The sequence below is a fragment of the Cyprinus carpio genome, chromosome A9 (assembly GCF_018340385.1).
Source record: "Cyprinus carpio isolate SPL01 chromosome A9, ASM1834038v1, whole genome shotgun sequence".
NCBI classification, from domain to species: Eukaryota; Metazoa; Chordata; class Actinopteri; order Cypriniformes; family Cyprinidae; genus Cyprinus; species Cyprinus carpio.
Window position 1 is genome coordinate 9187951 of NC_056580.1, and position 13062 is coordinate 9201012.

At 37.2% G+C, this 13062-nt stretch overlaps 1 protein-coding gene across 1 annotated transcript in view; it reads right to left on the reverse strand.

Moving 5' to 3' along the window:
• Positions 1-1879: 1879 nt before the first annotated feature.
• Positions 1880-13062, reverse strand: part of LOC109112607 (partitioning defective 3 homolog B-like) — a 93430-nt gene continuing 82247 nt past the window's right edge. Inside the window, exon 6 of the mRNA XM_042763082.1 lies at positions 1880-2072. Within this exon, the coding sequence (XP_042619016.1) occupies positions 1880-2072 (193 nt within the window). The remainder of the gene's footprint in view (positions 2073-13062) is intronic.

Here is a 13062-nt window from a genome sequence, read left to right on the forward strand (position 1 = left end):
ACTGGACACTAACCGCGTGAACTGGTGTTCACTGAGCACAACTCACAACAGTCTTGCCTGAGCACCTTGTCACTGAGTCATTCGCATGGAGTGTGGTCGACGAGCGGTCATCATCATCAATGGTCTATACACAACTCTATATCAACCCCTACTGTAGTCCTATATCACACTTACACAGAACAGTGATGAACCAGTAAACACTGTGATGCTTCGCATAAATACAAAAGAAAAAACAAAAGCTATGACATCAGTTGTAGGATCCTTTGGCAGAGAAAAGCTAAAACATTTACTGGAAGCAGCTGATTGTGCTCTGTGTGGCAATAGCTGAACGGTTCTGGTTTCTGGAAACAGCCAAACAAACAAATCCTAATCCAAATCTCCATTTCTCTGTGTTTACCAGAGTAACATCATTGCGGGTTGATAGAGTGCGAATATGTATAGTTATGTCCATAAAAGGGCTAAATGTGAAAGCAGACGAGAGGCAGCTGTAACAATAGTAACATTCATAATCTGTCTTTTATGAGGAGTGTTATTTATAATCCGTGGAGTACCTGCAGACTACATCACAGTCCCACAGAAAAGGGTGTGGAAACTTTCTGTGAATGTCCTCTCCATCACCTTTGTGTGTGTGTGTAAAGTCACAGGATATGGTGTAATTCTTTCATGTCACCTTCAGGCAATCGTCATCGTTTCCACAACGTAATTGTCAGGGCTGTAGGGTAGTTCCAAAACCGTTTCCTCTCATGCAAAGCACGGCAGCTGATAGACTTTTGTTTTGCTTTGACGCAGTGAATGTGTTGTTTCCTTCAGTAGCTGAATAAGGTAGCGCTGAATAAATAGATAATAGAAGGACACTACGAGCCAACGAATAAATGCAGTGTCGACCTTAATGAGCAGGCTCGTTAGAGTTGGGTGATTGCTGTTTGGAGTTAGTTTAATTCGATCTGCCTCTCTTAATCCCACAGCCTGCGATGCTTCATTGTTCAACCCGCAGCTCTACAAAAACAGACGTTAACTCATTTGAATTTGAGAGGTATGACTATTGATCTCACACAAAGGGAATTACTATGTGTTCTGAGAGAAAACTAATTACTAATAAAGAATCCTAATAAAGAAAGGCGCCAATGCATTTGGTGGAAGTTTCTGTGAATTCTGATTAAGAATGTTAAAGTCTGTATTGCTGAATTGAGGCAGTAAAGACAGATACTGAGGCAATTATCTAATCTGATTAGGGGAATAGTAAAAATAAAGTCAGTGCAGGGTCCAAAATTAACTTTCTGTCACACCAGCCAATGGCTGATGAATTGAGAAAATGTATTAGTTATACATATCTTACTATAGCCCATGACATCATTATTTTCATAAATACACTACCATTCAACAGTGTTGAGGTAGTGAGATTTCTTTAGAAAGAATCCTGAAAAAAAGTATCCATGGTTTCCACAAATATTATTAAACAGCATGACTGTTTTAAACATGGATAATAATAAGAATGGATTATTTAGGAGCAAATCTGCATATTAGAATGATTTGTGAATATCACGTGACACTGAAGACTGGAGTAATGGCTGCTAAAAAAAAAACCGGAGTTTGCCATCACGGGAATAAATTACATCTTAAACATATATTAAAACATAATACAGTTTTCATTCGAAAATGTAATATTTTTTTTTAGGCCACCGTATTTTACTGTTATTTAAGCTTTTTTAGTATCAAAATAAATTCAGCCTTGCTGAGCTGTAAGGACACGGGTTTTTTCAAAAACAAAAGATCTCCAAGACTCCAAAACTCAACTAAACAAGTTACAAGCACACTGACAATTGACTCTAAAGTCAATTTGACTTGCACTGACACTTGGCGATCGATTAAATATTGGAACCTACGTGATGGTGAGAGTGTCGTTTTTTATGTGGTGTGCACGTTTGTGGGGGTTGGATGGTGCTGTACTCTGGTGGCGGGCTTCGTACTCTGGTCCTCTCCGTCTGGCCTCTAGTTCCTCGTAGGATGGAGCTGCTCCCTCTCTACGAGCCTGGAGATACTCCCTCCTCAGCTGCTGGATACGGTCCATACTGCTGCAAAAACACACAATCCACTTAGTTCAAATATTAAATGAATAAAGAAATGCGGTGCGTGTGCATAGTGGCTAAAGATCTGGGGGGGGTGGTAACACAAAGAAAAGTTGTAGGTTCAAAATACCCACTGTCCCTAGCCCCTGCTTTAGATACAAAGTTCCCCAAATGCGCAAATCCTAATTAAAAATAAACAATAACACATAAGGTTTAAATAACCTTAGAAATAAACCGTATTTATAATCATCCAGTGTTTTACTAGTACTAGACAGATAATAACATATAACTATTAGTAAGCTTTAAAGCTTGCATTTGTGTCTTTGTGTGTGATGTTTTTTTTTGTTTTAAAACCGCATCAGGGTGGTCTGCATCCTGTTTTTCCTAAATGGTTAATTTTTGGGTGACTATCCCCTTTAATACCACTCTACCTGTCCAAAGCTCAACTAAACATCTACTGCTTTTTTCCAGACACACAGCAAAATGAGGCGAGGGTGACAATTCTTATCAAACGTGTCAAGAGGGGAATGTTGTGATATTTCTCCTGCTCAAATATTGTGTTTGTGGCACAGGAACTGTGAAGTGTGACTTGGGAGATAGTCCCCCCAAGTCAGTCTATCTCACAGCTTCTTCTAACACACACAAACACCAAAATCAATCTCCTTGTCAACGCACAGGTAACACAAACACAACCCTTTCCACAACTTTTGCTTCCCATTGTCAACACACAGAGCCGAACAGGCGCATAGTTCCACCATCTCAGCGCGGGGTAAAATGTCAGAGATCAGATGCCTGTGGGTGAGGATCCTATCGTAACTTCACACATCAGAAAATAATTTTTTCAGGGCCAGATCAACCCCTGGGGCCACAAAGCCAACTGTCTATGCAAGTTAAAAGAATGGTATGCTCAATAAAGACATTGTTTTGATAACCTAAATGGATGAAGCCAACAATTACAATGACACTGTAAAACAGAGGAAGCACATTGTAGAACTAGCATAGAAAAGCAAACACTGTCTTAAATATAGGCACGCCATAATAAAACAGTGATAAATTACATCTCTGCCAGATGTTTTTCTGTCCTTACCGGGATGCGGTGAACCCTGATATGGGCAACAAAGACATTTTGCTGACACAGTCTAGTTTTTGTTTTGCTCATTGTCTCTGAGTAGACCCACCCACCGCCATATATCATTGGTCCCCCAGTGGTTAGGAATATTGTTACTAAACTAAAAAGAAAACAAAAACAACAAAAAATATATTTTTGGTGACTGAAATGAAATATTGGATTAAGAACTTAGTGAAAAAAGTTTCCCTTAACAACAAAATAACCTGGTAACATTTTACTGTAAAGCTTATTTTGTAACATTAGTTAATGCATAAACTGAACATAATATAAGCAATGATGCGATACAGTTTTACAGCTTTTAGTCAACTTTTTTTGATGTTAGTTGTAAATATATAAAATGTTCATGTTAGTGTTCCAAGTGCATTAACTAGTGTTTACCCGAATACACCGTTTGATCTTGAATCTGTCATAATTTAACTCAGTCACCCTCAAGTTGGGGTTTTCCAACACCTGCAGTTTCTTTCTTATGTTGAACACAAAAAGAAGATATTTTGAAGTCTGGACAGTAACCAAACAGTTGCTGGTAGCCATTGACTTCCATGCAAAAATAAATAAATAAATAAATAAATAAATAAGTAAAACATAGAAGTCAATGGGGACCAGCAATTGCAGGAACATAAGGTTGAGTAAATTATAAATTATTTGGATGAACTATTCCTTTAACTAATATTAACAAACAAAACCTTATTGTAAAGTGTTTACCTAAAATAAATAAGTTGAAGTTGAAGTACTAAAATGACTAAAATAAATGATGAAAACACATAAACAAAAAAATGCTTAAACATTAACTAAAAACTTAATTCAAAACATGGAAATATAAACATAAAAGCTAAAACATCAAATATGGAATAAATACTGTAATAGTATATAAATACTTCTAAAAAATAAAACACTTTTCGGTGCAAAAGAAAATATCATGCAACACTGATTAATTTTAAACATCAAAAGTTTAAAAGTAAAAAAATATCAAAAAGCAGAAACCGCATCTAGTTAATTCAAGGTGTAAATATGTGCTTACAGTGCTCGACCTATTGAAAGATAGAGTGAAATCTCTCCCAGAAGAAAACAGAAGTGTTTTCAAAAAATAAAACTCCAACTCTACAACTAGAGAACGTAGTAGTACTGTCATCAAAATGACAAGTGTAGGCTAATGACCAGTCTACAAATTCCCCTCATTCTCCCTTTAGAACGCAGAACAACAAAATCAATTTACTTTTTTCATGTTCCTGACCAATCAGATTAACTGAGAGAGAAAGAGAGAGAGCAAGGAGTGTGTGAGAGAGAGAAGACTTGGAGAACAGAAGATGAATGAGACAGTAGAGGGATTAGATTAAGACAAAAAACAAATTAAATGTCTTTTTTTTGAAAAGCCTTTCGTTAGGCAGACAGCGCTGAGTGCCAAGGCATTCCAGAGGGATAGATGCTGTGGGAACGGGCACAGAGCCCCCGCGACCCCGGCGGCCCACACGCACACATAACAGCTTCCGTACAGGCGACGCTGAACCCAGACAGTGAGGGCTCAAAGCCAAACCAAACAATCTAATGCAGAAAAACACACACTCAGGGAGAAACACAACAAGAAAGCTCCCACTGATGGATTAATAACACAAACAACACCCACACACAAAAAACAATGGCCGACGCCTCTCCATCATGCGCTGTCATAAACAGCCTTTTTTGCATCTGTTGTTCTTTCAGGAACAATAAAGATTGTGTGACTCAAGCAGCCTAATTTTGCTGCTGCTGCTGCAGTCCTGGAGGTGTTACTGTGAAGCACGCATTCAGATGCACACACAAACACACATTTCTGCTCTGTTTTTACTGCCATGACAAAGCCATATAACAAATTTGCATTTACAGATATAGAATAAAAAAAAAAAAAATAACACTTTGTTAAATATATGTTGTCAATTGATTAAAATATGAACAGTTAACATGCTTCAATAGTTAACATAATCCCCCTTTCAAGAAAAGAAAACTGAATTATGTGTGAAATTTTGTGTCAATTTGTGTGAATGACACAGCAAAGTATAAGTGCATATCTAAAATAATACAGAACAGCTTTATTTGTCTCAGGACAAGACTCTCAAAATTCTGCATTGAAATGCACCCTAAATGCATACCTGCAATACTTCAATAAGAATAATAAACTTTCCCCACACTTTTGGTGGATGGTCTACTTTTTGCTCTTTGATGAAGAATTTTATTATAGTCAACTAAAACTATAAAAAACTAAATCCAAATCCATCCTTCCATCCATCCATCCAAAAGAAAAAAAAAAAATTAAAATAAACTTATTAAATAAAATTATTTAATGGAAATAAAACCAAAACTTGTTTCAGCTTGTCCTTACTTAATATATTAAAAATGAAAAATATAAAGCCACATTTCAAAAATTCTCAAAATTCCAAAAAAAAAAATTATATTCACTTCAGTATCAGCCAAAGAAAAACAGCCACACATACACCAGCAAACCACATGTGGGAGAAATGCTCTGAGGCACCAGGGCAAGAACTGCAGTGCGGCACAGATCAGGAGTGACAGCAGCAGGTCAGGCAGACAACAGTCAATCGGATGGGGGGGGGTGCCCCTTTTACAACCCTTCCATTTTTCACTTCTCAATCTCAGTGATTGGAGAGCTGAGAGAATAGAGCAGGAAAAGTGTGGTGCAGCATCCCATTTTTTCTCCACCACACACTCCCTCACAGCTACTTGCCACAATTAAGAGGGCACCATAACACATAAAAAAAAGAGGAAAGAAAGGGAGACCAGGAGATTCATCACACCACAGGCACGGTCCTTCCAAATCTCGTATTGATTTGAACAGTTGTAATAGGGGGGCCCATAAAATAATGATACATACAATAATTATGCCCTTTGTATAGCTAAATTGAAATGTGACTACAAAGGCGAGCGATGGTACTATGGCTATAAAACCGAATGCGGCAGTTGTACGTCACAGTAATGGTGTTCTGAAATGGGCCGATGCTGGTGATTTCTTGAGTGTGTGAATCTTTGTGGGACGACGTGCAAAACTGCAGATCTAGACCAGTTGTTCATTAATTCATGTCACACGATTAGCAGGGTCGTGACAACAAACGCAACATAGACAAGCAAAAATAAAATTACCAGCTTCCAAGTCTTTCCTGAGAAAGAGTAATCCAATAATAAAGTTAAGCAGAACCATTATTAGATATTAGAGACTTAAATCTTTGTTAAAACAAACAGATCTGTAGTTGATATGGAGACAAAGATCCACATAAGAGTTACAGCATCGCTATAAATGTACTGGAGACCAGTGGCTTAAAACCGTGTTTTACACTATTGCATAAAATCCTCCGTGGTGTCATGCAACAAAAATATGATTCATCCAAGCATTTAATGTCTGAAAACACACAACCGAATAATCAGATTGCCTAAATTATTTGGCAGTTGCACAACCCCTCCACGCCAGGCATCATAAACACCAACCGTGCATTTATTCGTGGCCTGTTGTTCCCAGCAAGCCAGTTCCCCCAGCCGCGTCTGTGCTCCGTAGTTATGCTATGCACACTCCCATCAATGCAGCCTCATATCCAACGTCTTAATTACTGCTGCCATTTTGACTGAGGCACCCTCCTCACCCTCCAAATGAATAACCACCATCAATGTTTAATAAGGGTCCTGTTCTAATCAAAGATACAGGCACACACCTCTCACCTCAAATACACATGAGTGCACATACAACTCACCCCCGAATATAAACATAGCCTCCGGGGGGGTTCCAAACATAATCAATAAACTCTAGCTAGTCACGCACAGAGGGAACCTGACATTATTATGGCCGACAGCTATGAAACAGGGGTGATGGAGGACGGGAGAGAGTGATTGAGAATATTTTCCAATGGCATACTATAATCTACTCACCCATTATTCTGCTATTTTTGCACCATCCTGTCTCTTCCACCCTGTTTTCACTGTCATACTGTAATTCGAGATACCATTTTGACGTTTCCTCTATGCAGTGGCATTGGATGGAAAACAGATGATCTACTGCAACTGCCAAATTATTTCAGTATACAAGCATGGAAAAGCATATCCTAAACAAACAATGCCCTCATCTTGACAATCCATTATTTAAGGTGCCTCTAATAAGCCTACCAAATTATTGTAGTACTTGCCTATATAGAGGAAGAAAATATTTCTTGTTCTGTTATGGTCTCTTAGGTTCATCCGCAAGGTGTGCAAACTGATTTGATCAGGAAATGCTGGCAAGAAATCAGAATTGTGACCATACTTATTTACTTAATATAATTTGATTGTAACAAATGATTTTATCAAGTCTTCTATTTTAAAACTTATTTTATTTGTGGGATGACAAAGCTAAATTTTCAGCAGTCATTACTCCAGTCTTAAGTGTCAACATGCTCCTTTTTTATTATCAATATTGAAACCAGTTGTGCTGCTTAATATTTGTATGGGAACCATGATCAATTTTTAAGGACTCTTTGATGATTGAGGCTGATTTATTTGAAATATAATCTTTTGTAACTCAATCATAAATGTCCTTTACCACCTCTCAGCTTGTGATCATAATTAATATGCAGCCTTGCTGAAATAAAATGTATCTTCTATCATATATATATATATATAGATATATATATATATATATATATTTTAACTTCTACTAACTCCAAAATTGTGTATGTGTGTACATTTAATAATATGGATAAAAATTATTTGCTTTTGCTTCAGTACAATTATTACATTCAGGAAACAACATGTTGTCTTCATGTCAAACTAAATATTTTTCTGAAATAGTAGTAATGGGTCTAATCCTCTGGACAATTTAACAGATGATTTTTATATTTTAAAGGGTGTCCTTGTAAGGGGGATCATCATAATTAGGGGTACTTGGAATCAAAAGTAAATTACTGCGATATCGCACAAAATTATGTAAAATAAAAAAAAAGTTAAAAAATACAAACAAAACATTAAAAAACAAAACATTAACTGCAGATTTTCAAAATTCTTAGCAATAATATAATAATATAAACTAACTACATCAAACGAACAAAAAAACAAAAAAAATATAGAATTATAGCTATATATATATATATATATATATATACTATAATTATAATATATATATATATATATATATATAATATGACTATATATAATACATCGTATATAGCGTAGTTCACATACTGTGCAGTAAGCCTTGAGGCAGTTTCAGAAGAACGGAGAGTAATGATGGGCGGCAGCGGGAATCACTATAAGGGCATTGGCTCTCCGGATAGCGTTTCCCTCCGTATAAGCTGAGCCACAGCACCGTAGTGACTAAGAAAGGCGTAATTTGCCACTCTGCTCTTTCCCTCTAGGGGGAAAAAAAAAAAAAAAAAAAGGGGGGGTGGGGGGGGGGGTACAGAAGTCTCAATTCTACCAGGAGTGTTAACAAGAGAAAGGTGTCAATAAAGGGTAAAAGAATATGTTATTTTTCTCTCTCTCCCAGTGGCAGGGGTAGCATGGCATTACTACAACCCTGGTATCGATTCTTTCTCGGGGTCGATCCGACATGTTCTGTGTGACGTGCGATGAGGGGGATTCAGTGTTTCGGGGGGGGCTGGTGGTGAAGCAAAAGAGTTTGTGTATTGTGGTTCATTCTATTTTATTTGCATACTCAATTGAGTGGACGTGGGGGTGTTTGGTTATCGGCATCCCCATAACCTAGGTAAGCCTGGAGAGATGGGAAAGATTAAATAAATGGAGGTCGTTAATAACGTACTGAGGAACCTGTGCCTAAACTCTGTTCAACCATTTATTCACAGCCTCATGTTGCTCTCACCTCACATGATGTTCTGTCTGTAAAATACCCAATTTGTTCATACATAATGCTAATGTTTTTTTTGCTATAAAGACAAACAAATATGCAGATCTGTTTATTCTTAATATTATTTCTTAGTGTTGCTGATAACTTGGCTGTTTATGACTATCCTAATTTCATTACAAACATATTTATTATCATGTCAATTCAAGTGTAGTAAATTTAAATAAAAAATACTGCTTTAAGCCTGTCTAATTAATATTAGATTTATGTTTTAACATATTATTTATACAATAAAACTATCACATCCTTAGAATACTTTATACATGCACAAATTATATATATATATATATATATATATATATATATAGGTTTTTTTTTTTTTTTTTTTTTTTTTCAGAGTAACGCGTGACAGAATGAATACACACCGCACACCAATGTGACCACTTTAGAAGATCGTTCGGCCTTTTCCTCCATCGCATCGTGTTCACTTCTCACCCCGCAGTGAACAGGTTTTCCCTCTTTGTCTTGAAACAAAACCCCCTGCGTAGTCTGAGGGCGGCCTCTCTCTCTGTGTCTATGGTTTTATGCTGGAGAGAAAACTTCAGGTCAGCAGATCTTAAGAGTTGGATAAATGACACTCGGGTTGGTAAAGCTGTGGCGCACGGCATTAATCCAAACAGAGATGTCTGCTTTGGACAATGAAACACAGACATCCAGAGAAGGAAACACCCAACAGAGCTGGGTCCCTTTATCTTTGAACAATGGACCAAGAAAGAATGTTGGTCCTAACAGCAACAGAAATACACACACAAAAAAATACATCAAAATACAGCACCAGAAAACAACAGAAAACAACAAAAATACACACACACACACACACACACACACACACACACACACACACACACACACACCACACCACCACACAGGGGGGGGGGGGGGGGGGGGGAACACCCACACCGGGGGAGACGCGCGCTCTCGCGCTCGGAGGACACACAGAGCACACACCACACACACACACACACACACACACACACACACACACACACACACCACACACACACAAACGGAGGTGCTCGTGAAAAACACTAAGGGCTGTCGAGGGGAATCTTGATGTAATCCACCAATTTGATTCAGAGAAGCTCATCTGGTTGATAATCGGCATGCTTCTGTCAATCACATGCTCCCAAATCAAAAGTCAATTCCATTCAAGCACTCTTTATCATGCTTGTTTAACACACATTATTACCATATTACCCCAGGCCAACAACGAGAGCTTGAGTGGGTAAGTACACCTGAGAAAGCAGCTGAAGAAAAGACATTGTAATCTGAATTTACTAAACAACAAAACCCTGAGGACACAAAGAAGCTATGTGGATTCGAGCAATGAAGTATGAAAGGTCATGCCACACAATAAGCCATGATTAAATTTAAACAGTACTTCAATGTATACTTTAGGTGTTCATATGACAATGTGTAATTAAAAACACATATTTATAACAGAGTTTTGCTGAAATAAATAATAATAGCATATATAAATACATTTTCATACTATTGAAGTCAATGGGGACCAGCAATTGTTTGGTTACTGATCAAACTGAGACATATCTGTACTTAAAAAACAACTATTAAAAAGCTATCGCCATTTACGCAACTTAAATCCTAGTATATATACTAAAACATCTATTGATCATAGCACGCAGCATAAAGTTTTGCCTGTAAGAAGCTTTGAACTTGATTACTGAAGTGCTTCAGAACAATCATGCTTACTGAGTGCTTCTATAATATGTCAAACAATAAAAAAAGTTAATTTGTCACCTACATATTTAATTTGTCAACGACTCCCTCGTAGTGTTGCTTTCGTCAACGAAAATTATGACTAAATATTGTCGTCAATGAACCTTTATCATGTGACGAAAACGAGACAAGACGCAACGTAAATGCTGGTCATGTGACGATGAATATAATTAAATGTATAATGCAATATTGTTGACGAATAAAAACGAGACTAAATGTAGTTTACAAAATAAAAACTATGCTAAAATGTCTCTTCGTTTTCGTTGACCAAACTAGACGGAACTAAATGTTATAACGTTTTTTTCGTCTCGTTTAGTCGCGTTATTATTATTTTGCAGTATTTCTGTTTCCTGTGTCCTCACTACGCAGACGCAAACCGAGTCACTTCCTCAAGCCCCACTCATTAGTGGTGGGGCGATACTGCAAAATTTGGTATCGATTCGATACCAAATACATATAGGGTCAGTATTGCCGATACCGTTGGTACCAATACGATACTTTTACTTAAAAAAAAAAACGACTTTTTTGTGTAGGGGAGAGCAGTATGTCATTATTTCTGAGGTGAATGGATGATCAATTCTTTAGGCAATATTTTTTTATTAATGTATTGAAGTCCACAAAAATATTAGTTATTAGGCACTGTAGCATTTTCCTTGTCATGTGTTTTTAAGTGTTTGTATAGGTTTGTAGTGTTGCCACAGTATCGAATGCTCTTTTTACACGTATCACAAGTTGCAGTATTATCATTTAGTGCCGTAAAATAGCTCCACACAACGCTTCTCTTCCTCCTGGCCATCCTGATCTCTCACAATGTGCTATCAGCTTCGCTCACTCAGTTCGCTGCTCCTCGGCGCGTAGTGTCAGTGAGTCACATGACGACACAACAACGAATCACAGCAGAGCAGCAGGAAGGGGGGAGTAGTTAACAAAGGTGGGCCAGGATGTGAAAGCAGCGTTTGTAGAGGTAGAAGACACGCACGAGCAAAGTATAATGAATGTGAGAGGAGAGATATTTAAATTAAAATATCGATTCAATTACAATTGTATCGATCTGATACCAATACCAGTGAACGCACCGAAAAAAACCAAATTTAAAAACGAATGGTGCCAGCCCACCCCCTACCACTCATTTATTTAGAAGGCACTACAACAAACAAAGTTAAGCGGGATTAATACTTTCTCCACATTGATACTGGCTCTGCTGACTGCGAGCGCTCCTTCCCAAACGGATGAGGCTTTTATACTTGTTGCGTTCGCCGTTGCACTTTTCTTTGAAATGACAGGGGAGCGACGAGGAGTAATTGTCCTCTAAAACGGTCGGGAATCACCGGTGAGAAGAAGTCATTTGCCAGTACAAGTCTTGTGATGAATGAGTTGATGAATTAGTAATTTCTTTATGTACAAACTTAAAACATTCTTAAACTATTGGCTGTATTTCGCATCAAACACAAGCCAACTTTAAGCACATAGTGTATAATTAATATCTAAATTGATTCTAATTCTATTTTATACAATAAAAATAAAAAGTACTTCAAATAAGAAGCCTTGGACAAACTTTGAACTTCACAATAAACTGCCTTTTGTTTCACACAAACGCTGGCATGGACGTGCATGTTCGAATGCGGAGCTATGTGTAAAGTTACAAAAAATGCTGTGCACTCCGCCACTCGAAATTAGTTCGCGCGCACTCAAAGCGAACTTCCGGCATATTTTCCAAGCGAAATTGTGGACGCATCAAGTATAAATCAGCCTTGACAGAGAGAAAGGGACCAATGGCCAGCCAGCCGGGGTTCGTCTTTGGGAGAAAAATTCGCCAATTTTTTATTATTTTTTTATTTTATTTATTGTTTTTATTTATTTTATTTAAATTTATGTGTGTGTGTACTTCTTACATGTTTGGTTGGTAAAATTGGTAACAATAAATGTTGTAAATTTCAAATCAGAGCATCTTCCGTGTCTGGAATGGATGTATTCTTAAGTCTAAAAGGTAACAATAATATAATAAGATAACCTTGTTTGAAATGGGTTTTGCTAAAATAAAATTTTGGTTTCGTCTATACTTCTAGGTACTTGTACTATATTGACTGGGTTAAATAAAATTGCATTACTAAAAAGAGACTAAAATACCATTTTCATTGACTAAAACTAGACTAAATGTCATCAGTTTTCATCGACTAAAACTAGACTAAAATTTCATCAGTTTTCATTGACTAAAACTAGACTAAAATGTCAACGGTTTTCGTAGACTAAAACTAGACTAG